The following is a 26,904-nucleotide window of genomic DNA, read 5'->3' on the forward strand; positions in this document are numbered from 1 at the left end:
GTGAAATGACATGATGTTCCAGTGGAGTGTCCGAGAGGATCACTGGGGTCTCCCCCCATAGCCCCATTGACAGGATCTACAGGGATATTGTCTGAAAAGGACCCCTTCTACCCATGATTCAATGGCACAGCAGACCCGATGGGCCGATTGGCCCCAAGGTCTTGAATCAACACTCCCTTTCCTGCTCGCAGATGGCCCCGCCCCCGATGGCCACGCCCCCGATGGCCACGCCCTCCCGACAGCCCCCCCCCCCCCCCTGCCCCACATCCGGGCCTCCCGCCCGTGCCCTCGTCATGGCGGCGCTGCAGCCGCTGGGCCGTTCGCTGCCCTTGGTGGTGATTCTCGGTGCCACCGGAACAGGGAAGTCGCGGCTGGCGCTGGAATTAGGCCGCAGGCTCCACGGGGAGATCGTCAGCGCTGATTCCATGCAGGTCCCGCGGGGGGGAGGAGGGGGGGGAGGAGGGGGGGGGGGAGGGGGGGGGAGGGGGAGGGGGAGGGGGGGGGAGGGGGAAGGGGGGAGGAGGGGGATGGGGGAGGGAGAGGAGGGGGGGGAGGGGGAGGAGGGGGGGGGAGGGGGGGAGAAGGGGGGAGGAGGGGGAAGGGGGGAGGAGGGGGATGGGGGAGGGGGAGGAGGGGGGGAGAGGGGGGGGGAGGGGGGGGGAGGAGGGGGAGGGGGGAGGAGGGGAGGAGGGAGGAGGGGGGGAGGGGGAGGGAGGGAGGGGGAGGAGGGGGGGGGAGGGGGGGAGAAGGGGGGAGGAGGGGGAAGGGGGAGGAGGGGGATGGGGGAGGGGGAGGAGGGGGGGGGAGGGGGGGAGGGGGGGGAGGGGGAGGAGGGGGGGGGAGGGGGGGAGAGGGGGGAGGAGGGGGAAGGGGGAGGAGGGGGATGGGGGAGGGGGAGGAGGGGGGGAGGGGGGGGAGGAGGGAGGAGGGGGGGAGGGGGAGGGGAGGGAGGGGGAGGGGGAGGGGAGGGGGGGGGGAGGGGGAGGGGGGGAGGGGGAGGGGGGGAGGGGGAGGGGAGGGAGGGGGAGGGGGAGAGGGGTGGAGGAGGGGGAGGGGGAGAGGGGGGAGGGGGGGGAGGAGGGAGGAGGGGGGGGAGGGGGAGGGGGGGAGGAGGTGAGGAGGGAGGAGGGGGGGGAGAGGAGGGGGGGAGGGGCTGTCTGATCCACCAGGAGGGTCTGGCCCTGAGCTGTGGGTGTTAACGGTTGAAATTGTTATTGGCCTTGAGAAAATGTGAGGGTTAAAGGGTGAGGGGTCGTATTTAGGAATTGAAAGAGGCCAGTGATTGTCTTGGTGGGGGGGGTTAAAGCTGCACAATGGGCATGTGTGGAGTGATGCTCCAGACCAGTCTGTAATACCCACCGTCAAACAGGGGAACCTGCAGAGGCTCTTGATTGTAGAACAAGGCACATCTCGCAGAATCCATAGGAAATAAAGGGTTCAGGTGAGAGACCTCCAAGATAAGAGCAAAGAGCAGGCCGGTGTCTGAATTAAAATGCAGGGGGTGGAGGGAGGAAGCAGCAGGGGACGAGTACAGGCGAACAGGGAAGTGGCCATATAGGTGGATGTGCATGGGAGGGTCGAAGAGAAAAACGTTGAGAAATGATAGCAGGGAATAGCTCTCTAAATGGAGAGGGAAGGGGTGGGGACTTGTATAAAAGGGGACTTTGGGGAGGGGTTTAATAGAGACTGGAGAAGTAATTGGCGATGCCACCTGGCTGGGGAATGCCCAGGCAGATTGTTAGTTAGGTGTTGTTCCTTCAATCTGTGGTAGCCTCGGTTTGGCAAGGTCAAGAGGCCATGGATAAACACGTCAGGGTAGCCACGATTTGTGGAATTAAAATGTATGGCCACAGGAAGGTCAGCTTTTTTGCAGCAGACAGAGCGAAGGCACTCAATGAAGTGATGTTCCATTCTCTGATGTAGAGGCCTCAATGGGAGCATTCAATGCAGGAAATGACCCTGCCAACTAACAAGTAAAATGTGGCTCAACTTGGAAGGACTATTTAGAAAGAGGTGTGGGGGTAGCTACGAATGGATTGATTAGAGGAAAAGGATAGGTGGACAACAAATCCCTGGAGAGAGTTGTCCCTGAGGAAAACGAAGAGGAGAGGGGAAGATTTGTCTGGTGGTGGGATCCTTTTGTAGGTGGTGGAAAATTTGGGGGATATCGGAGGCTGGTGGGGTGATAAAGGGAATCCTGTCCTTGTTCCATCTAGGGACAGATGTGCAGGAAATGGAAAAGATAAGGATTGAAGGGCTGAGTTGATGGCAGTAGGAGGGAGAAGGCATCTTTTTTGAAAGAAGAAAACATTTTGGATGTTCTGAAATGGAAGATCTCATTCTGAGTGCAGATATGATGGGGTTGAAGGAACTGTGATCCTGTAAATGTTGTCAAGATCTTCCCTCCGTAGCCTTGCCCTTCTCAACCTCTCGGAAATGTAGGTACTGCTGACCCTTTCCTGACTGTGCGGATCAAGGATATGTCCTTTATGTTCTCACTAAGGAACTTTGTACTCGCCACTCTCTCCACAGCAGAGCCACGATGTGCAGTGGAGAGTGGTCAACCTTCATCCCTCCGAAGTTCACAATCATCTCCTTTGTCTTGTCAGGTTTACAAAGGTTTGGACATCATCACGAATAAGGTGTCAGCTGAAGAGCAGCAACTCTGCACTCATCACATGATCAGCTTCCTCGATCCTCTGGTCTCCTATTCAGTGGTGGATTTCAGAAATAAGGCTCTTTCTATAATATCCTTACTCCTGTATGTGTTTGGGGAATGGACATATTGTGATTTCAGGCAGCACGCTGAGGAAGTGCATTTGTATAGCACATTCAAGGCACCACGTTACTTTATATTCTTTAAGGTTCCACATGGAATGCTGCACTAGGTTGTCAATAAATTGTGGTAAATTTTGATGGATGTTTCAGAAGCTGTAAGGTGGAAGTTGAATGATTTTGAGAGGGAATTAGAGGACTTTGACATTTGGAGGCACCATTTCTGAAGATGGTCATTTTTGTTTTTTTGAAATATTAGTAATATCCTAGTGAGGTTGTGGAAATAGGAGGATTTTAAAACATTGTTATTGTACCAGGACTCATTATTGATCAGGGGTGAAGTTATAGACTGCAGAGTTTGGGATATAGACTCCTTTATTGAAGGTGGTGAACACTGATATCATCACATCTGGAGGGAAGTTAGATGTGTATATTTAGAAATAAGCTCAGGTGAAAATGGCAATGTGCCTTATTGGAGGTGGTTTGGTTATGGTGCAGATATGTAGCTAAGAAACTCTCCTTTAGGTCAGACACAGAACATTCCAGTAAATAATTTGATTTGCTACCACAGTTGCCAAGGAGATGGGAGAGGCTTTGTGCTTGGGTTCAAATACCTTGTGTTCCGTTTTCTCAATATTTAGTTTAAAGATAATCCATTGTAACAGATGGACCGTGAGTTTTTGACAGGAAGCAAATACATTGAGCGTGATTTTTGTGAATATTTACAGGTACACGATCCTTTATCTGGACATCTAAAATCCAGAACGCTCCAAAATCTGGCAAGTGGGGAGAGAGGTGGCAGTGTGAGTTGGGCGGGTGGGGGAAGAGAGACCGGCAGCGCGAGTCGGTCGGCCAAGGGGGAAGATCGGCAGCACGAGTCAGGTGGGCGATGGGGGGGACGGCCTGCAGGGCGACTGGAAGGAGGTGAGGGTGGATATGGCAGCACAATTCGGGTGGGCTTAAATCTGGCTTTCTGAAATCCGGAAAAATCTGAAATTTGGAACACAAGGTTTCCGGATAAAGGATCGTTTACCTGTAATAGGGGACGATCTCTACTCATTTGGTGTCAGATGGTGTTACAAATCCAAGATAATGGAGGAGAGTGTGTTGGTGAGGTAAGGCCAGATGTTCTCAGAAAACCTGTGCATGTTCAAATATGGATTTGTCATGCTATGTTCTTGAAAGTATTAGTTCGGAACTAAATTCACCCTCTGTTTTACATCAATGGTGAAAGAAAGCAGCTCTTATGGAATGGGAGCCCGTTGTAGCACCTGGGATTCCAGCCAAAAGTTATGCTGCAGAAACCTCACTGCTTCAGTGCAACACTTGTAGTGACACCTTTTGGATGCAGTGCCCCAATTACCTGACAGGTGAACCTACAAGTTCCTGTGGTATTATTTTGAAGAGAGGTGTTTTCCAGTGTTTTGGACAAAATTTAATTCAATGACCCATTATTTAAGTAAACCAGACTATCTGCACATTATTAGATTTGGGCTTGTCTATTTACTGCTAACTTTCCTAAATTGCACGCACATGCATTTCAAAAAGCACTTATCTGTGTCGAAAGGAATTTAAGAAACTTGGTCATAGTGAAATCTCTGGACTAGGGTTTGTCACTGTGTGTGTCTTCAGCACTGGATTATTTCAAGTATTCCTGGATTTGATAGATTATGGTGCAGATCTGAACAAGTCTGTGTGAGTTGAGTCATGTAGCTTCCAATGTTTAAGTTAAGTCCGGTCATCAAGTTTTAATTAGTCAAACTTTCCATTAACTTTCCACATCAAAGATATAATTGACCGAGAAAAGATCCCAATCATTGTTGGTGGAACCAATTATTACATTGAATCGCTGCTGTGGAAGGTGCTGGTGGACACAAAGGTACAGTGCAGGCTATCACTCGGCATCATGACTGCTCGTCCACTGTAAATCGATGGGGACAGGGGTGCTAACTGAAAATACAACAGAATGTTATGTGGCACAGTTGGCGAAGTTTGGTGAGGTGTGCCACTGTTCAGTTAAAAGATGGGGACTTCAGAGAGAGATGTGCCATTGGTAAATGGCAATGCCAAATCGAGCAGGATGATCGACGTCGGGAAATGTAGCATATTAATTTTGTTATGCAAAAGCCAAACAGAATTAGATGAGGCCAATAATTTTCAGATGATGTCAGAAAATAAAAAATGTAGCTTAATCCATTTTCAGTTTTTAAATCAGTTGTTCAATATGCCTTTTGAAATGTTTGAAGATTTACAGCCTTCTGGTGTAATTTCCCTGCATTGTGCTCTTATCTCTGGAAGGTAATGTGAGTGAATGCCAGTAGAGGTGGTCAATTGAAATGACTGACACTGCTAAACCAGAGAAAGTACAAATCTCAAATTCCTATCCCTCTGATTCTGGATCGATGGCTTCACTCTGTGACATTTGCACTAGTGACCAGCTGTTAATTCATTTCTGGCACTCCTTCACTTGGTGGGTTTAATTTGTCCTTCTCTCTGCTGTAGGAAGGCAAGGTTTGCTCTGCTATAGATGAAGCAGTTGTGACTCAAACATCATCTGCTGGCAGGAAAGAAGAACTGGAAAAACTGGACTTCCAAGTGCTGTACACGCGACTGGTTGAAGTTGACCCTGAAATGGCAGAAAAATTGCATCCACATGATAAACGGAAGGTGGCAAGGTTGGCTTCACGAGTGGCAGTTATGGTCCCAAGTACTAATTACTCATCAGATGGCATACACTGACCAGTACGTAATTTGATAGTCCACACCTCGTGGATTATCCATGGATGGGAACTTGTGTGTGAAACATAAACTACAAGACGAGGTGAAAGTGTCAGGTGTAAATCAAGTTAAAGCTTGGAATCAAGCTCTGCTCCAGAAACTTGAGGATCGTCATTCTGGTTGCTGTTCCAATAGCTGATAGAAGTGGTGTCTTTTGGAAGATACATTATGTTAAGTAGATGTCAAAGAGCTGAAGAGTTCCCCTTGTGAGCAGGTCACAAAATAGTCATCGTTACGTTATTTGTGAACCTTTACTAACTGAATTACAACCTGGAACTATGGTCTTGGTTGTAATCCTTTATGAGATGTACTTAGGTCATGAAAGATGTTAGTTAACCTCATACCAATGTACCTGGCACAGTTAAATCGAGGGAACTATATAGGTGTAGGTTGAGAACCACTGCTGTAGATAATGCACAGTGAAGTCAAGAGTGTAGCATTAATGTGGCTCCTTTGTTCTGATTGTTGTTTAGCTTCACGAGTTACGTGCTTGGACAGTGTTAGACTTTGTAAATTGGTTTTCTTTGTGTCCGGATGCAGGATTCTGTGCCTTTGTATACATGTTGGCATTGAGATACATATCTGATTTTATAAATTTGTCTGCTCTGCATCCTGATGCTGGCCTTCCCTGTGTTACAAAGAGGGGTTTTTTTTTACAGACATCAGTAAATTTAAAACTTCAGCAATATAGCAAAAATGTATTCTTGTAAATGTGTATAACAAAATTAGCAGTTGTACTTTTTATGTCCTGAGGATCTTCCTTAAAATTAGGATCAATCCCTTACCTTCTGTGGACTCTAATTTTAGTTGAAAAAAATATCCTCTGACTTTTCATTTCTTCTGGTTTTAACTTTTATAATGATTCCCTTTCTCTGTTTCACTATGAACTGCATTTCCAGCACCAATGATTTATTTGCTGTGGTGGGAATTTATCGAGGGTTTCTTCTGAAACATGGTTCAGGTGCTTTGTTCGATTATGTTTTTATCTGTCATTCTTCAATGTTCAATTTCCAGCCAAATCAAATTGTTTTAGATTGCACAAAAGTAGTTAATTGAGATTGTACTGAGGGCGCATGGTTAGTGTAGTGAGAGAGGTGCAGGTAGTGCAACGGTGTTACAGCGACAGCAATCGGGACTTGGTTCGAATCCCACGCTGTCTGTAAGGAGTTTGGACATTCTGCGTGGGTTTTCCCCGGGGGCTCTGGTTTCCCCCCACCATTCAAAATGTACCGGGGGGTGGAGGTTAATTGAGTGTAATTGGGCAGCGTGAGTTTGTGGGCTGAAAGGGCTGGTTACCATGCTGCATGTCTTAAGTTTTTAAAAAAATAATAGTGTAGTACTTAGATCTCTGTTCCCCACTTGCTTCTCCATTGGCACTTGCTCCTGTTCTCTAGAACCAGGAATCTCTCCTTCACTAAGGCAGAACTGTAGAGTGAGAGTTTTCCAGAATACAATTCAGAAATACTTCCTCCTCTTCACCCTTTATTTTATTGTTTATGAATCTCTTGGGTTAGTTGAGGTCCCTAATTACTTTTTTATTGATCTTGTACCTCTCGATTTCCCCTGCAATTTCTCTGGTTAGGAAAATGCAACATCGGAACAATAATATAACCATATAACCACTTACAGCACAGAACAGGCCAGTTCGGCCCTACTAGTCCATGCCGTAGCAAATCCCCACCCTCCTAGTCCCACTGACCAGCACCCGGTCCATACCCCTCCAGTCCCCTCCTATCCATGTAACGATCCAGTCTTTCCTTAAATGTAACCAATGATCCCGCCTCGACCACGTCTGCCGGAAGTTCATTCCACATCCCCACCACCCTTCGCGTAAAGAAATTTCCCCTCATATTCCCCTTATAATTTTCCCCCTTCAATCTTAAACCATGTCCTCTAGTTTGAATCTGTTTGAATTTGTTTGTTAATTCTAGTCATGTTGTTTATCATCGGCACCTCAAAGAAAATTTGTCTTTCAAGTGTTGAAATATTTTTGTTAATCCATAATATCACTGTCCACAAGCCTCACACATTCCTACTCCTTCCATATTTGCATAGACTTGTCTTTGCCTTGTTTCTGAAACATTTGGCACATTTTGTAAACGATTGATAATGCTGCCTGATCCCTCCATTCTGTTTTTATTATCCATTTTCAGTCCTGTTTTGAGTGGAATGTTATTGTGACATGGTGATTTAATTTACTCGATGGGATCCTGCAATACCTGCCTGACCTGCTTTGATTGCCTTGTCCTCACCCATTCTCTCTTCCTACACTTTTAATGCAAGCCACCAACTCTACACCTGCAGGGCACATCACTGTTCACCTTGAAATGACAGCTGTTCCTTCAAGTCTGTAATGAAAAGTTTGAACTCTTCTCGCCACATCAAAGCACATTTTAAAAAAAATAGAACCAAGAGAGACCATCTAGCCCATTGAGTAATAAGATCATGGTTGATCTGCAAATGTACTCAGCACCTACTTGCCTTTTCCCCATGATGCTTAATTCATGTACTACACAAAAATATGTCAAACCATGTTGTAAACATTTAATGAGGCAGTATCCACTGGTTCCTTGGGAAGAGAATTTCTCAGATTCACTACTCTGGGAAAAGCAGTCCTTCTTATCTTTGTCCTAAATTTACCCCCCTGAATCTTTTTTTTTTAAATTTTTTTATTTTTCACACCATAAATCACATTAGCCATGATATACACTATTTCTTTTTCACACATATACAGTGACTTTTTCTCCCCCCCCCTTTCCTCCCAAACCACCCCCCCACCCCCCCCCCTCATCCATTTTAGGTATACAATCTAGGTTGCATTAAGCCAGTCAGACAATGTTGTCATTCAACAAAATTACACCAGAAATTCTACTGAGTCCATTCTTTTCTTTCCTTCTCCTTCCATCAACTTAGGTAATGTTTGTCCCCGGTAGGTTTTCGCTATTGTATTTAATGTAAGGCTCCTATACTTGTTCGAATATTTCAATATTATTTCTTAACCTATATGTTATTTTTTCTAATGGAATACATTTATTCATTTAAATTTAGTAGTTTCTTCCTTTTAATTTGGTTATGTATTCCATTAATATTTAAAGACATATAGTTCAGCGTAGCCCTTTTATATTTTGTTTATCTTCTCTTTCCGTTTTTCCATCATTACCTTTCCTCCTTTTCCATTTCTGTTTTCTTATTTTCAACTCTTTATAAGACAACATTCCTACACCATCCAACATTTTCCTTATTCTCCTATTTCTATCTTATTTATCCCCAATCTCCCCTTCACCTCCTGAGTTGTCCTTTATCCCTTGTCGGACAACCACATCTCCCCTCTCCATTTGGATTTGCGAATCCACTCGCAAGCGTCAACTGATTTTGCAGTGACCGCTATTTCCCCCCACCCCGCCTCCCCCAGAAAAGATTTCACTTTTCATATGTCACAAAGGTCACTCTTTTAATTCCCTCCTTATTCTCTCTATTCCATTACCTTCCCTTATTAATTCTTGTCTATACTATCTATATTTTCCTCTAAGTACAGATACATTCACGTATGCACATTGTCTCTATTCACTCTTATACCTCTTTACCCGCATACATATATCAATCGTGATCATTTTAACTCTCATTACCCGTCTTCCTCCCTCAGTCTATTTTTGTAATTGTTCTGCAAATTTTCGTGCTTCTTCTGGATCCGAGAATAGTCTGTTTTGTTGTCCTGGAATAAATATTTTCAATACCGCTGGATGCTTTAGTATAAATTTATACCCTTTCTTCCATAAAATCGCCTTTGCTGTATTGAACTCTTTTCTCTTCTTTAGGAGTTCAAAACTTATATCTGGATAAATGAAGATTTTTTGCCCTTTATACTCCAGTGGTTTGTTGCCCTCTCTTACTTTTTCCATTGTCTTCTCCAGTACCTTTTCTCTTGTAGTATATCTTAGGAATTTTACTACAATAGATCTTGGTTTTTGTTGTGGTTGTGGTTTAGAGGCCAATACTCTACGTGCCCTTTCTATTTCCATTTCTTGCTGTAGTTCTGGACATCCTAGGGTCTTAGGGATCCACTCTTTTATAAACTCCCTCATATTCTTGCCTTCTTCATCTTCCTTAAGGCCCACTATCTTTATGTTATTTTTTCTGTTATGGTTTTCCATTGTATCTATTTTTTGAGCTAGTAGTTCTTGTGTCTCTCTAGTTTTTTTATTAGATTCCTCCAATTTCTTTTTTAAGTCCTCTACCTCCATTTCTGCTGCTACTGCCCGCTCTTCCATCTTGTCCATTTTCTTTCCCATTTCTGTTAAGGTCATCTCCATTTTATTTATTTTCTCTTCTGTGTTGTTTATTCTTTTTCTTAAATCCTTAAATTCCTGTGTTTGCCATTCTTTAAATGACTCCATGTATCCTTTAATAAGAGCAAGTATATCCTTTACCTTGCCTTTCTTTTCTTCTTCTATTTCGCTGTACTCTTCCTCTTCCTCTTCTTCTTCCTCTGGGTTGACCATCTGTTGTTTCTTTGTTGCCCTTTCCTTCTCTTCTTTCTTGTTTCCGTTGTCTTCTGTGGTCTCTTCTTGCTGCAGGTGTTCTGCAGCTGTCGTTGCCGGCTGTGGAGATCGACTCCCCAGCTGGTCCCCCCTCCCGTCGGTGTGTTTTTTTTCATTCGCATCGCGCATGCACGAGGAGTCGCGCATGCGCGGTTGCGCACTTTTACTCGGCTCTGCGAGCCATTTTTGTAGTCCATTATTTACCGACCTGAGGGAGCGGGTTTCTCTCTCCGCAGCGGGCCTCTTCGGACAGGTAAGGCCTTCACCTTTTTCCTCCTTTGTCTTCTCTTCCTCTCTTCTTACCGTTGCTTTCGATTTTTCTTTTTTTGTCGCCATCTTCTTTCCACCTTTATACTCACTTTTCTGTAACTTTTATTTCCGTGCCTTTGTGTTTTCCTTTGTTTTTCCCGACTTTTCTGGAGAGGGCTGGAGTTCACCGTCCGGCCACTACTCCATCACGTGACTCCTCCTACCCCCCTGAATCTTGAGGCTATATCCCCTGGTTCACATCTCACCTATCAATGGAAATAACTTTCCATCTCTATCTTATTTATCCCTTTCATAATCAAATGTTTATATGAGATCCCCTCTTATTATTCTGTATTCTAGTGAGTCTAGTCTATTTAAATAATCTATTTTTTTTCCAGAGGATGAACTTGCATGTACAAACATTGTACTCCATTTGCCAGACCCTTGCCCATTCACTTAACCTAACTTTTATCTCTCTGCAGCCACTGTGGACCTTCTGCAGAATTTGCTTTTCTACTCAATTTAGTGGCAGCAAACACTCGGCCCCCTCTTCCAAATTGTTAATGTAGGCCATGAACAGTTGAGGATCCAGCATTGACCCCTGTGGTACACCGTTCACCGCTGATTGCTAACCTGAGGAACACCCTTCAGTCTCAACTCTCAGCTTTGTATTGGTTAATTAATCCATACTAATACATTCACTCAACTCCATGCATCCTTATCTTATGGATATGTCTTATACAGCACCTTATGGCATGCCTTCTGGCATACCCTCTATCATCTGAGTTCTATTTTCAAAGGTCTGTGATAAATTAGTCAAACATGACCTGCCCCTCCTGAATGCTGCATTTGCCTAGTGGAACAATTTCTATCTGATGTCTCACTATTTTTTTCCTAATAACTTCAAGCATTTTCCTGACTACAAACTTTAAGCTAACTGGCCTGTGATTACCTGCTTTCTGCCAACAATCTTTTTAAACAGAGGCATGGCATTGGGCTGTTTGCGAATGCCTAGAGTTCAGAGAATATTTGTAAATTTTCACACACATCTACTATAGCTTCAGTCATTTCTTTCAAAACAATGGTATAGAGTCCATTTGGACCAGGTGGTTTGTCTATCTCTAGTAATAGCAGTAGTATTGGAGTCCTCACCTCCCATTGCATCCTTAACACCTGTCTTTGGCATGTGAGACAAGTCTCCCATTGTGAAGCACAAAAAAGTTCAAGACTTCATCCATTTTTCACATTACCCAATGTTAACTGAATATGTTTTGTCAGTATTCACAAGAGAAAAGGACATTGATCGTGGTGAGGACGAAATTGAACAAGCCTATGTGCAGATCAGTCTGTAGATTAAGATTAAAAACATCAAGATTGATAAGACCCCGGGGCCAGGCACTATAGGCCCCAAGCTGCTGTAGGAAGTGAAAGAAGACCTATCTGGGTCAGTAGTGATGATCTTTGAATCCTCTTTTGGCTGCAGGGGAGGTGCTTGAGGATTAGAGAATGTAGTCCCCTTATTTATAAAAATAATATAGACCAGTGAGTCTTGCTTCAGTGGTGGGCAAATTATTGGAGAGGATTCTAAAGGATAGCATCTGTGAGCATTTGGAGAAGTCCAGTCTACTCAAGGATAGTCAACAATGGCTTTGTGAAGGGAAGGTCGTGCCTCACGAGCCTAATTGAGTTTTTTGAGGAGGTAACAAAAGGAATTGAGGGTAGGTAGGGTGGTAGATATGGTCTACACGGATTTTAACAAGGTTTTGAAAAGGTCCGCCATGAGAGACTCATCCAGAAAGTCATGAGGCACAGGATCAGTGGAACCTTGGCTGTGTGGATGAAAAATTGGCTTTTATGAAGAAAGCAGAGAATAATAGTGGAAGGAAAGTATTCTGTCTGAAGGTTGATGATGAGTGGAGTTCCACAGAGATCTGTTCTTGGACCCCTGCTCTTTGGGTCAGTAAGTCTGTGGATGACACTAAGGTTGGAGGAGCTGAAGTTTGTCGAAGGATACAAAAGTTGGGCAAAATAATGACAGATGGAGTTCAATCCGGATAAGTGTGAGACGATGCATTTAGGCCAGCATTTCTTCATCCAGCTACTGTGAACCCTGGGGACAGGGAATGCACTGAGAGGATGGAAGTGTGAGACAGTGATGTTGTTTTGTCCGGAGATGTGTTTGAGGATGATGGTATGCTCCGAGGTGTATGACAGGTGGCATTGCTACCGTGCCGACCATGGATCCGACACTTTGGCGAACGCGAAGGTGAGGGGTTTGTGGTCCGTGAATACCATGAACTTCTGCCCCTCTAAGAAATACTGTAAGTGCCGGATGGTGAGGTAGAGGGCTAGCAGCTCCCTGTCGAAGGCTCTGTATTTCAGTTCTGGGGCTCGCAGTTGCCAGCTGAAGAACACAAATGGTTTCCACTGACCTTCAGTTAATTGTTCCAGCACATTGGCGACTGCTGTGTTGGAAATGTCAACCATGAGAGCCGTGGGCATATCCACCCCGGGTTTTCCAGGAGGGTGGCGTTTGCAAGGGCATCCTTGGCCTGCTCGAAAGCCGCTGCTGACTCCATTTTCCAGGTGATTTCCTTGGCTGAACAGGGGTCTCATGATTCAGGCCGCTGACGGTAGGAATCAGTGGTAAAGGTTGATCATGCCCACAGGCTGCTGTAGGCCCTTGACTTACTGGGCCTGGCAAACTAGCATATGGCCTTGACTTTTGCCAGTAAGGGAACTAGTCTATGCCAGTCGATGCAGTGCCCAAAGAAATTAATGGCCAACAGCCCAAACTGGCAGTTCACAGGATTGATTGCCAGGGAATATTCACTCAGGTGGCGGCAGAGTTGGTGCAGGTACATCAAATGCCCTTGGTGCGAGTGGCTGGTGATCAGGACATCATCTAAGTAGATGAAGGTGAAATCCAATTAATGCCCAATTGAGTCCAATAGCCGCTGGAACGTCTGTGCAGCATTCTTAAGTCCGAAAGGCATCCGTAGGAACTTGAATAGGCCAAATGTGGTGATGAGGGTTGTCTTGGAGACCACTGGGGTGAATGGGAATCTGGTGATATTCGTGGACCAGGTTGACCTTGGAGAAGATGCGTGCCCCATGCAAATTGGCAGTAAAGTCCTGAATGTGGGGCTCTGGGTAGTGGTCGGCCGAGATGGCCTTCTCTAGTCACCACATGGCCTCCATCCTCCAGCCGACTTGGGCACCATATGCAGCGGAGAGGCCCATCAGGTGTCTGAGCGCCAGACGATCCTTATCTCCTCCACTTTCCTGAACTCCATGGTGAGGTGGAGTTTGTCGGGTGGGAGCCTGCATGCCTGGGCATGTAGTGGTGATCTCTGAGTGGGAATGTGGTGCTGTACACCATGCTTGGGCGTCTAGAGAGAACTGCAGCATAATGGTCAGGAATGCTGCTAGTACTGTGGCAAATTCATTGCTTGACAAAATCACAGAGTCCTGGTGTTGCACAAAAATCTTTTTCCTTTGTGTGCCCTTTAAAGGCCCTCAGAGGTGCCACTATGAAGACGAGATAGAGAAGCAACAGAGAGACCCTTCAGAGACATCCTGTCTGTGGATGTCACCACCTCCTGTGCTCCTGTAACTTCTGTAGCTACATGGCCTCTTGCCTGTCCAGCAGTGAACCCAAGCTTGTCATCTGTCACCCCCCCTCACTGGCTCGTTCTAAAACTCTTACTCCGCACATTCCCAATTCCCAGAGCAGACACCCACCACGTTATCTTTGGTCAGTCCAGCTGCTGAGTCTCAAGCTGGTCTGCTGGCTCCCATTTCTTTCCCTGTTGGGTGCACTCCTTCCTCAGTGCCCTGTGCTGCTTCTCTGCTTCCTCAGAGCTCAAGGTCTGAGGTGCCAAATGTAGGTGACATTTTGACCAAATAAACTTTGGCCCCATTCTGCAGGCAGTTTAAATGTGTACAGGGCTGTCAGGCAGCACTAGGAGATGTGTTTCCCCTCCCCGTCCCTCCCACGTCCACATTGCATTTGGTGTAGCTGCAGCAGTGTTGCATCTTGAAATTCTAGTTCAGACCTAACGTCGGATTCCACTGTTGGTGAAGATGTTTCAGCAGATAACGGTGTATCCAGGTCCATGGAAATGCGTGCAGTATGTTGTGTCAGTATCTCAGTAACACAGGTTTTCCCTGAACAGGAGCCTCCAAATCTATGAGGAGACTGGAATTCCCCACAGCAAGCTTCTGCGTCAGCAGTGGGAGGAAGAAGGGGGTGGACCCCTTGGTGGTGCCTTGCGCTTTCCACAGTCCTGTATTTTCTGGTTACATGCTGACCTTCCAGGTAAGAGTTTGTTTATCATCCAACTCTGCATATACTACCAGACAAAACAGCGTTTCTCCAGACATGATGCAAACACATATAGTGACCTCCATAATGTTTTCGACAAAAGATGTTTTTTCTTTATTTGCTCCTGTGCAAAGTTTTAAATTTGCAATCAAACAATTTACATGTAATTGTAATGCATATTCCAGATTTTATTCAAGGCTATTTGTATAAATTTTGGTTTGACCATGCAGAATTATAACACTTTTTATACATAGTCCCCTCATTTCAGGGCACCATAATTATAAGGGCCATAGGCTCGGTCCTTATCTGTTGCAGTCGCGGGTGTTGGCAGAGCCCACTGATAGAGTGGGTATCGGCGCATGTGTGGGGGCCAACACCATTTACTGACCTGGTGTGTGGCAGCACATACGTGACTGGCTCAGCCTTGGCAGTGGCAGCTGGGGCTGGCGTGCCTGCCAGAGCACATGTGCCATGGAGCGCTGGCAGCACAGCAGTTGGGGCCAGGGCCAGAGCCCCACTCAAAGGAGCATGCACATGCTGAGAAGGAGGTTTGCTATGGCATGTTGGCAGTTGGAAACCAGAAGAAGGGTAAGTTAGGGCGTGACAATTTCTGTGGACCACTTTCCGAATCATTAAGTGTAATTCGAACATTGTTTAAACCTCATTAACTTTTGTATGAATGTTTTGTTGTGAATAATCTACTGACATAGAATATCAGAAAAGAAGATTACATGTTTTGCATGTTAACAATAAAGGATTTAAATACAATGAACTTGTATTGAAAATGTATCACAGACAAACTCCTAACTTGGCCTCCAAGTGACTGTATAAGTGAATAGGTAGAAAGTTGCTACATTGTCAACAGAAATTATTGTATTGTCGACAAAATTTTGTATTTAGTCAACGAAGAATTATTGTTGGAACAGAACATAGAAGATAGAAAATAATGCCTCTGTGTCTGGAGTGATATTGAAACAATTACAGTGGCCATCTTAGAAATGTGGAATTGTTTTGCAGTTTGCAATCCACATCCATCGGCCTGAGTAGTGGCCAGAAAAAGAATTAGAAACTTATAATCGATGAGAAGAGTTGGTAAAGCCATTTCTTGAAAATTAATGATATTACAGACGGATGCTGTGGTGAAAACTCGGCTGTTAACAGCAGCCATCAGAAGTGCTAGGCTTGTGTCTGTGGACTCTTTCTGTGTATTTGTGGCAAGTTTAGAACACTGCTGCTAGTCCATAGGGGACTGTTGAATTGGCTTGTGTTGTGCATACTTGGTGCTCAAGTTCGACGGACGATGGAATAAGTTGGGAAAATGACTGCAACTGTTGCTGGTATTGCTGTTGAAGAGCATGAGGATTGCAGAACTCAGAGCAAAACTGAAGTGACGGAAGCTAGGTATATCAGGTGACAAAGATGTTCACATTGCTAGACTGAAGCTGGCAATTGGAAAAAAAAAGTAGCTTCGGTTGATGAGAGTAAATACCTTGCGAAAGTACTGCACATGATGTCAGCAAAGCATGGGAAAAAGTGGTGTGCAATTTCTTGACACCACCACATTTTGCTCTTGTCATCACTCTAATACAGGTTAATCGGTCTCATCTGTCCATGAAACCTTTTTCCAGGATTCTGCAGGCTCTAATAAATGCTTATTGGCAAACTGTAATCTGACCATCCTTTCTGTGGCTAACTAGTGATTTGCATCTTAGCCTCTGTATTTTTGATCATGAAGACTTCTGCAGACAGTGGTCATTGGCACATCCACACCTGAATTCTGAAGAGTGTTTCTCATCCGTCAGTCTACATTTAGGGAATTTTCTCTACTTTGATAAGAATTCTTCTGCCATCAGCAGTGGTGGTCTTCCTTGGAATACCAGTCCCTTTGCAATGACTGAGCTCACCAGTCCGCTCTTTCTTCTTGATGTTTTTCCAAAATGTTGGTTTTGGTTTTGGTGATGTCTTTACTATTTTATTATTGTTTCTCAGCCTCATAACATCTTCTTTGACTTTCATTGGGCACGACCCTGGTCCTTGTGTTGAAAAATGGCAGCTACAGACTCCAAAGATGATCAAAAGCTCAGAAGCAACCCCAGCTCCCTTATACCTGCACCAGTGAAGCAATTAAACATACCCAGTACCTGTAAAGCCAAATATCCCAAATATTAAGGTTCCCTGAAGTGGGGGAACTATGTATAAAAAGTGCTGTAATTTCTACATAGTCAAACCCAAATCTGGAATGTGCACTTTAATGACATGTGAATTGTTTGATTACAAATGTAGAGCTGTGGAGCACGGGGGCAAATAAAGGAAAAAAGTGTCTTTGTCCCAAACATTATTGAGGGCTCTGTATCCACACAATACACAGCACATAATAATCACATTTAAATATAAAGGTCTCATGTAAAATAAATGTATATAAATAATTTGAATAATTAACTCAGTTCATTTTTAAGGAAATGAATAAGGAAATCGACTTCATCTCATTATTGTAAGAATTACAAGATTGGTATTCCCCAACTCCCTCAAACGAATGGAATGGATAGAAGTGAAACTTAAAAATCAGAATATTACATCTCCATCCTATTTATCACTGATAAAAGACCTTCATTTATTATCCAGACTGTATTTCAGTGAAATGCTTGGTATTGCACAGATGGCATCAGGTAAAGATGGCAATTTTGTCCCTAAAGTTGTGCTAATCTTAGGCTTTTGTGACTCTCTTGGAGTTTCATGGTTGTCATTTATTGTCCATCTATATTTGATCACATGATTTAGCTGAAGTTGGATGTTTGGTTAAGTGTGATCCACTAGTTTAGAAGATTTATGTTGATCTAATTGTCACCTCAACACTCATTCCCAACCACTTAGTTAATCTTTCTCGCCCTCTTGTGAGAGAACATTTTGCTTCACACCCATCATGCCTTGTTTTTGTTGTTAACGATAATCCTGGGTAAGCCCACATGGGGAAGTTAATGTTGAACCTGAGTCCTTTGCCCTGTGAGGTAAGTGAAGTGTAATCTCCCTACTTGGCGTATTTAATTCTGCTGGCAATAAATGCTGTTAACTTTCCTGATTACCTGCTGAACCTGACGATTACCCTTTTGCAAATCAGGCACGGGAGAACATCCAGATCCCACTAAATTTCAGTTTTTCAATTTCTAATTTTTGAATATTATACATTTTTTTATTCTTCCTGTCAGAAGAGGCAGTTTCACATTTCCCCACATTTTACTTCACATTTATTTTTATTCCAGACATGCTTCATTATCTGAATGTAAATTTCACAGCTGCTTAGTTGGAATTCAAATTGACATCTCCCTATCAATAACCCAGCTTTCTGGGTGCAATAATGTCATGGAATTATAGAACATAGAACAATATAGCACAGTACTGGCCTTTCGGCCCTTGATGTTGTGCCGACCCATATATCCCTTCCTTAAAAAAAGGTACTAAACCCTCCTTACCCCATAACCCTCTATTTTTCTTTGTGTCTAAGAATCTCTTAAAAGCCCCCAATGTTTCAATGTCCATCACCATCCCCAGCAAGGCATTTCAGGTACACACAACTCTGTGTAAAAACCTTACCCCTGATGTCTCTCCTAAACTTCCCTCCCTTCACTTTGTACACGTGTCCTCTGGTGTTTGGTGATCCTGCCCTGGGAAACAGATGCTGACTGTCCACCCTATCAATGCCTATCATAATCTAGTAGACCTCTAGTCGCCTCTTATCTTTCTACACACCAAAGAGAAAAGCCCCAGCTCTCCTAACTTTGCCTCATAAGACTTGTTTCCCAATCCAGGCAACATCCTGGTAAATCTTCTCTGCACCCTCTCCATAGCTTCCACATCTTTCCTATAATGAGGTAACTACAACTGAACACAATACTCTAAGTGTAGTCTTACCAGAGATATTGTAATGGATTATAATATTGGGAGGATTTTGGTAAATTTAGAGTAGATTACATACATACACACATTTTAAAACAGATCTTATTTGAAAGACAAGTAGGTGTTCATTGAACTTGCGTCATAAAATGAATGACCATTGTTTGGAACTGGAGTCAGGCTAGCTACAAGTACCTTTCTGCAGGGTGCTTACAGGAAGGTCACGTCTGGGTTTTGTTTATCTAACAACAGCTTGAGCAGAAGAAAGAACTCCTGTTGTTTGCCGAAGAAGGTGGGGGTTTTGCAAGTGATTGAGAATGGGTTTGCTGGAAGTTTCAGTTGGAGAGAGGGAGAGAAGAGAAGCTCTCTTAGTCAGCTAGTGTGAGTGACACTACAGCAGCTGAACAGTAGCCAGGAAGAGCTGGTGAAGTTGATGAAAAGTTCCAGTGCAGTGGGTGGCTGGAAGTTCTATCTGTCTGATGTTTCTCTTAGAATAAGAGGAATGGAACTCTGTGGTAGCTTGAAGAAAGAGGTTACCATCTGGAAAACCCTGATGGGGCAAATTTCATCAGCGAGACATTGAGGTGACTAATGGTGGTACCTCAGTTGTGGAAATCCTGGAACAACAAATCTCTCTCTGCAAACCCTACAAGAACCTTCCTGAGTGGTAAACATTTACCTTTCAACCACCAAAGCCTGGTGAACTTTATACAAGTTAAATTCTGTGCACAGTATTAGAATTGCCTGCAACCAGAGAACTTGGAAGAAGGCAAAGTGAGATTGAACTGGGAACCAAAGAACTTTTCTTAAATTTTCAAGCACATTACATGCACATGCGCTTAGAATTAGAAGGGGGTTAATTTGGGTTAGTTAAGTATAGAGTTGAGTTAAATTTTGATTCTATTTTTAAGGTTGATTAAAAATGACTTTTGTTTTAAAAACCACTTGTCTTGGTGAATGTCTGTTGCTGCTGGGTTTTGGGGTCCTTTGGGCTTGTAACAATATTATGCCTAATATCAGACAAATTTGCATACCTTGGCTGTCCAATTAGTCCCAGTCAGCTTGAATACTTTGCCTTTCCCATTAAAAGTTCCTTTTTCCAATATTTCAAACTTTGTGTCCTTCCATTTAGAACCTCAAAAACGAATGATTCAGCTCTTTTTCAGTGAATTCTATATTGCAAGGTTGTAAGAGGTGTTGACAAAAATGCAGCTAAGAATTGGATGGTCATGAAATAGTTGGAAGATTAAAGGAAGAAGGTTGGTAGATCTGTTAAACATTGCATGGTATGAGGTGTGCTGGAACAGGCAGGGTAGTGAGTGGAAGAATGAGTTAAGAGGGGTCCATATGAATTCCCCATTTCTGGGATCAGTGATAAGCAAGGGGAAAAGCAGATGAAGGTCGGATGATATGAAGTTGGGTGTCAAATAATAGGAGATGGAGTTAGGAAGAAATGGGAGTATTTGTGGTGGGATTTCTTGATTTTTTTGAGGTGATGTAACTCACCATTTGTCTAAATCTGCAGTAGGTTGTGACTAACATGAGTCTAGAAATGAAACATTTTATATATATTTTAGTAACACTGCCAACAAATTTCATTAGAATGTTGGGAAATTGATAATTTTTGGATTCCTTTCTCTAGTTCTTGATGAGCGCTTGGATCGTAGAGTTGATGACATGCTCGCTGCTGGTCTTCTGGAAGAACTAAACAGTTTTCACAATCAATACAATCAACAGAAAATCACCAAGAACAGGTCAGATGTTATCCTGTCAAGGATATAAACTGTTGTAAAAATCTATCCTGTTGTACTCAGTTAATAAAATCCGAGAGCACAAAATCAGGCCCTTCAGCCCATCATGTCCAGTATCAGGTACCTAGATGCCCTAATCCTTTTTAACCAGCATTTGGTCCATTGCCTTCTCTGCTTTGGAAATTCATGCTTTTCTAGATGATTATTAATTTTGTGATAAGTACCTGCTTCTGCTCCACACCCCCCCGACTCTGACCCTTGCACACCCAATCCTCAGCTAGTGCCATTTCAGATTCCAATCACTGAGTGGAAAAGTTGTTCCTCACATCTCCTCTACCCCTTGACCTAAACCTATAAACCTCTAGTTTGCTGTGGGGAAGCGTTTCCTACTGTCTACCCCAACCTTACTCAACCTTTTTTTCAGCTACGCCCCCCACCCCAGGACTCCTTTCCTGTGAAGCAGTCGTTTTGATTTCTTCTGTACTTCTACAGAATACATAAAAAGTGGCATTTAAAAAAAATGTTTGTGAGATGAAAAGAAAGCAAGGCTTTTACTTGAAAGTGCTGTGAACCTGGGGGTTGATGTCTGGTCTACCCCATCATAATTTTTGTACCTTTATTAGATTCACCCTCAGTTTCCTCTGCTCCAAGGGCAGGACAATTAGTGAGGCGGTTAGCACGTTGCTATTACATCACCACCAACCCATGGATCAAATTGGCGCCATCTGTAAGGAGTTTGTACATTCTCCCCCTGTCCTGCGTGAGTTTTCCCTGGGTGCTCCAGTTTCCTCCCACCTTCCAAAACATTCGGGGTTGGTGGGTTAATTGGGTGGCATGGTCCGAAAGGGGCTTCTACTATGTTGTATTTTAAAAACTTTAAAAATTAAAACATATTCGACAAATCCAGTCTCTTCCATCTGAAACCGTCTGTTTTGGCCATATCGAAATCAGTCTTTCTTTAACTTGTGAATTTATTGCTTGTGTGATGTGGTGGTGAATGATCTGCTGTTCTGGAATTGAAATTAACTCATGATCTAAAATGTTTCTCGCTTTCTTGAACTGCTGTAAATTACCTCAATTTTTTAAAAAACTTTCATTTATATTGTAAAACAGGAACATCTGCGGCACTGTAGTTGTGCACAGATGCTGGAGAAACCAGCAGGTCACGCGGCATCTAGGGGAAGTATAGGGTAACCGATATTTTTAGGGCCTGAACCCTTCGTCCAGGCATGAGTGAAAAGCAGGTGGGTGGGGGGAGGACAGGAGAGAGAAAGGGTAGAGGAATGAGTGCAGGTTGACAGGTAAGAGGTCACAGGTGAAAAAAGATGAGAGGGTAGAATAGAAAGGTGAGAACTGAGCAGGGAGGGGTTAGATTCCCCGTGATTATTTTTGTGATCCTTTCTTGTGAGTGGTGGTGGTGTGTTCTTGTGCTTCTACTTTCATTTTCTGGGTAAAAATTGAGGTGAAGCACTTCTGCAGGATTACCAATCTCCAGTTCTCAAGAACAAACTTGGCCTCTTAATCTTAAGTTGATATTTATACACATCACTGGATTTTCCAAATGAAAATTTCTAGATTATATGGTGAAGGTGTAAAGTATTCGTGAGCATATTACACCGTGACAGATGCGTCTCCTCATAGACAAAGGGTGCCATCCATAAGATGTTGGCACACAGAGGAAATAGGAATGTATAGCTGTTAAATCATTCGCGATGTCCTTGTTTTTGTTAATTGTGCTTGTGTGTTTATCTTTTTCACAATGTGAGGTAGCCAGGACTATCAGCATGGTATTTTCCAATCCATTGGATTCAAAGAATTCCACGAATATCTCATCTCCAAAAGTAGTTCCAGTGACACAAAGGAAAAGCTATTAACCGAAGGTAACATACTTAATGTCTATATTTCCTCAAATCCTCTCCACTCCGTCTCAGCTCATTGAATATTGAGAGTAAACTTGATTCAAGATTATTTTATTGTCATACAATAAACAAATGAAATTGCATTTAGTATGCCAAAAGATTCGCCATTAGCAGAAATTTCTCAGCACTCATGGATTTGCCTCCAGTGCTCCCATATCCTCTGCACCCACACAGACTTCACTCTTTCTTTGGCTTGGCTTCGCGGACGAAGATTTATGGAGGGGGTAAAAAAGTCCACGTCAGCTGCAGGCTCGTTTGTGGCTGACCAGTCCGATGCGGGACAGGCAGACACGATTGTGTCACTCTAAACCATCAGCAACACGAGCTCCAGGACCAAACATCCAAGATGATCAGGGAGCCTTCAGCACCTGAGGCCCCTTGGGAGCCCCTACTGCCCTCGGGACCCTCTCGCATCAGTTTCAGCAGTACTGCCGATGTGTGGTCCTCTGTCAAATTGTTCATACAGATTAGTAGTTGGAGTCCAAGCACTTTGTTTATTCTCAATGTTTGTCATCTGTCTGATGACCAATTCTCAATCCAAGCTTTCCAGAAATCCAAATGGACCACATCCACTAGACTTATCTCTTCTACGGTCACATATCCTTAAATATTCAAGCAGAATTAAATAGAGTTAGAAACAGGGACTAGGGCCATTTGGATCTTGGGAGCATCGAAGCAAGAGGAGAAGCCAAAGACTTGGGAGAGACAGAGGTGAGTGTAAGCGAGGCCATTTTAAATAGTTAGGGCAACTGAAGGGTTAAACGGTGTTGATTTGTGGGAGTGAGTACTTGCGATAATTGTCAGGGACAAATAAAAGGAAGGGAAGCTGAAGAGGAGTGGCTGACAAACAGAGTTAGGGAACTGGAGCTGGATGAACTTTGGATCTTAAAGAGGCAGAGGTAGTGATAGACGAGTTTCAGGGAGGCAATCACCCCTAAAAGTCAGGAGACGGGTAACTAGGTGACTGTCAGGAGAGGGAATAGGAAGAGGCAGAAAGAACAGATACTGTTGAGGGGGATTGATCTACCAGGGAGAAGTAGCGGTGGTTATGTCTCCGGATCAAAAGGGAAGGGTGGAGAAGAGAAGAGCTATGTAATTGGTGATTCAGTGATTAAGAGAACAGAAAGGAGGTTCTATGAACATTATCAAACCTCCCAGGTGCCAGAGTCAGGGATGTTTCTGATCGAGTTCATAGCATTCTGGAGGGGGAGGGGAAGGGTGGGCAGCCAGATGCTGTAGTCCACATGGGAACCAATGACATAGGTAGGAGTAGGGATGAAGTCCTAAAAAGGGAGTACAGGGAGTTAGGAAAGAAGTTAAAAAGCAGGACCTCAAGGGTGGTAATCTCGTGATTGCTGCCTGTGCCACGCACCAGAGAGGGTAAGAACAGTAAGTTGAGGCGTGGCTGAAGAGTTGGGGCAGGGGCCAGGTGTTCAGATTTCCGGATCATTAAGGTCTCTTCTGGGGAAGGTCTGACCTGTACAAAAAGGATGGGCTGCACCTGACCGCGGTGGGGAGAGGTGGGGGGGGGGGGGTGCGGTGTACCAATATCCTGGTGGACAGGTTTGCTGGAGCTGTTAGGAAGGGGTTAAACTAATTTGGCAGGGCAAAAGCATGATGCTATGTGCTCTGAGTTCATGAAGAAGGACTGGCAGGGGACAAAACATAAATGTTGCCTTAGCTGTGTGGATAAAACATTTATTACGGTGATTATTATTGCTGCGTTAGTTTTGTTGCATTTTTGTTATATCCTTCATTATTAATTCAACATTTTTTCACTGATATTAAGCTGGCAGTTCTATGACTTAGTTACATGTTTTCTCCATGTCTTCGCTGCGTGTTTTCTCTCTCTTGCACTTGCTACCCTCCCATCCACCAACAAGAACTGGATGTATAGAGCTTTAGAAGATAATAACCTGGCATCAATTATCCCTGAGCCACATCTTTCAAATTATTGAATCCTTAAGATTTAGAAGCTTTAAAACTTTCCAAATTCTCTGGTATTTTTTTTAGTCTTATTTACTTCCTTCAGTTCATCATTTTCACTGGATTCTTAAAGCTCTAATATTGCTTGTAGGTTTTATGCCTTGTGTGAAATAAATCTCCTCTCCCATTTCTGTTTACCATTAAATTCTCCCTTCATCCTTGTTAATGCTTCTTTAATTTCCTACAACAATCATTACAATCCATTTTTATATTCATAGCAGCCTACGTGTTCCACTTTTTTTCTATTTTTGGTCCTGTGCTGAGTTCTAAAATGCTGCTAATTTGGTTTCCTGGTATTTCTGTCAACTTTATTTACTGCTGTGATTTCATGCTGTATTTAATTTCGAGCTGATGACATTTTGTGCCCAATGAACTTTACTTTTGCATTATTTCCTTAAATGCCTGTCTGTCATCAGAGCCATCAATGCATCTTTCCAATCAATGACAGCCAGCTCTCAAGCCTTTTTTCTTTACGTTAAGATCTTAGTCTTGCATTGAACTTTATTTTAAACTTTCTCTTTGAATATTTTTATTGAGTTTTAGGTAGTAATAGTAAATATCAAACAAAGTAAACATATTGGTACAAAACCAAAAGCAGAAAGAAATTACGCTAATAACCTAACCCCACCCTTATGAAGTTGTTGGTTGAACACTTAAGCTCTACCACTATTTTAAAAATAAAGGAAACTAATCAAATCACTAAATCAGGATCTAAGGAGCCTTATAAATTATGAAAATAATTAAGAAAAGGACCCCATAAACTTACAAAGTTAAAGTTCATTTCAATAGTAGAACATCTATTTTTTTTTCAGTCAGACATGTCCATCACATCAAACAGCCACTGGGTATGTGTAGGAGCGACAGCACGTTTCATCTCCTCAATATTGCTCTTCTAGCGATAAGAGAAACAAAGGCAACTACAGAGGATTGTGACCCAGACAACTTCAAGTCAATTGGCGTACTTGTTCCATACAGGGCAAAGAAAAGGATTAAGAGTCAAATTAATATTAAGAACTAAAGACAAGATACAAAAAATACTTCCTCAATAAATGGAAAGAGAAGAACATGACCCAAATGTAAGAAACATTGTACCTTCTTCAGTCTTACATCTGTCACATTTTGAACAAATACTAGAATAGAATAGCCAAATGAACGTTGGAGAAGTAACTTTAAATTGTAACAATAAGTGTCGGGTATATTTTACACTTCAAGGTCAGGTTCTATCATGCTTTGGTCAATCTACTCCAATGACACCTGGCCAAGTTTAACAACTAATCCTTTCTCAGTGCCCTTTTCCTCACTTACTTCCCCAGCATATTGATCTTCCATGAATTCAGCTTCCAGTTTACTAAGGTGATTTTGATTTATCTCATCCATGTGTAGGTTAGAATTCCCAAGTATTCACCTTTTTGTTTAGTACAAAAGAATGAAATTAGAGCTCAATGTAATATACTTGTAATGCTACACCATATCTTTTCCTTTTTGCCTGAACTTTCTTCGTGTTGAATGTCCTGGAATTGCCAGCTTTAATTCCAACATAGCCACACTTTTGTACAGACAGTTAGATCATACCTATTTATTGGGATTCTACTATTAATTCATTAACTTTTGTAAATGGTATAGATATTCATGTACATGTTTAGAAAAAGGAGCATTACAGCACAGTATAAGCCCTTCAGCCCACATTTTTTGTGCTGACCAATGTAATCCTACTCCACAACAATCTAATCCTTCCCTACCTCAAACCTATAATCCTTTATATTTATTACATTTATGTGCCTCCCTAAGTCTTTTGAATGTTCCAGCCCCACCACCGCCGGGGCAATGCATTCCAGGCATTGGCCCATTCCCCCATCACTTTTCCTTACCTCTGATCCCCCATTCTGTCTCCTTTCACACATTCTTGCCTCTTGTATTTGGTTGGTCTGGATTCCTCCCCCAGCCAGCATTGTCTGAATTCTGAGAGTTCCTACTTCTGGCTTACTCCTTGAAGAAGGGCCCAAAATGTCGGCCATATTTCTTTGTCTCCTATAGACGCAGAAAGAACCGGCTGAGTTCCTCAGCATTTGGATGTGTTTTTATAACAATCGCAGCATCTGCAGACTTTCGTGTTTCACTCAATGCATTCCAGGTACCCATCTGTGTAGAAATAGATGTAATCTCTGACATATCCCCATAACTTTCCTCCACTCACCTTCAGATTTATTATTGTTGTTTATAGTCTTGTTATTTTAACACTCTTCATTTTGATTCACAATACCATGTTATTTTTGCCTAATCATTTCCTTAATTTTCCATTTGTGGTATGTAGATCACTGGATGGGGACACAATGAGGGATAGGAAAGTTGGGGGGAATTCTGTGGCTCTTGGAGGGTGAACTGGAACCTGGACCTGAGGGTTAAAGTGATAGCACTTGTGCCCTTGAAGTCTGCTGGATCTATGAACATTATCAAACCTCCCAGGTGCCAAAGTCAGGGATGTTTCTGATCGAGTTCATAGCATTCTGGAGGGGGAGGGGAAGGGTGGGCAGCCAGATGCTGTAGTCCACATGGGAACCAATGACATAGGTAGGAGTAGGGATGAAGCACGGATCACACTGAACAAGAGTTGTAGTGATTCATTTATGTTTACTAGTACTTGCGCTGATCTGAAGTGGAGCAAATGTATTTATAAACTCCCCTTACTCTGAACA

General features: G+C 43.3%; 1 protein-coding gene and 1 long non-coding RNA gene across 13 annotated transcripts in view; one reads left to right on the forward strand and one right to left on the reverse strand.

Moving 5' to 3' along the window:
• Positions 1-264: 264 nt before the first annotated feature.
• Positions 265-26,904, forward strand: part of trit1 (tRNA isopentenyltransferase 1) — a 122,452-nt gene continuing 95,812 nt past the window's right edge. For 11 of the 12 annotated variants that reach the window (XR_011343605.1, XR_011343606.1, XR_011343604.1 and 8 more), the window contains exons 1-7: positions 265-431; positions 2,610-2,747; positions 4,556-4,654; positions 5,278-5,450; positions 14,519-14,661; positions 20,198-20,309; positions 22,077-22,186. Coding sequence is in view for 8 of the 12 variants with exons in the window: in XM_069895934.1 (XP_069752035.1) it covers positions 294-431; positions 2,610-2,747; positions 4,556-4,654; positions 5,278-5,450; positions 14,519-14,661; positions 20,198-20,309; positions 22,077-22,186 (913 nt within the window). In the remaining 4 variants the exon portion in view is untranslated. The remainder of the gene's footprint in view (positions 432-2,609; positions 2,748-4,555; positions 4,655-5,277; positions 5,451-14,518; positions 14,662-20,197; positions 20,310-22,076; positions 22,187-26,904) is intronic. The other variant, XM_069895935.1, reaches the window with a different exon arrangement.
• LOC138741614 (uncharacterized) lies at positions 22,343-26,329 on the reverse strand. Its single transcript, XR_011343610.1, has 3 exons — positions 26,080-26,329; positions 24,978-25,172; positions 22,343-22,827 (listed from the first exon to the last, which is right to left on the reverse strand). It is a non-coding gene; the product is annotated as an uncharacterized lncRNA (long non-coding RNA).

Source organism: Narcine bancroftii, chromosome 8, assembly GCF_036971445.1.
Source record: "Narcine bancroftii isolate sNarBan1 chromosome 8, sNarBan1.hap1, whole genome shotgun sequence".
Taxonomy (NCBI): Eukaryota; Metazoa; Chordata; class Chondrichthyes; order Torpediniformes; family Narcinidae; genus Narcine; species Narcine bancroftii.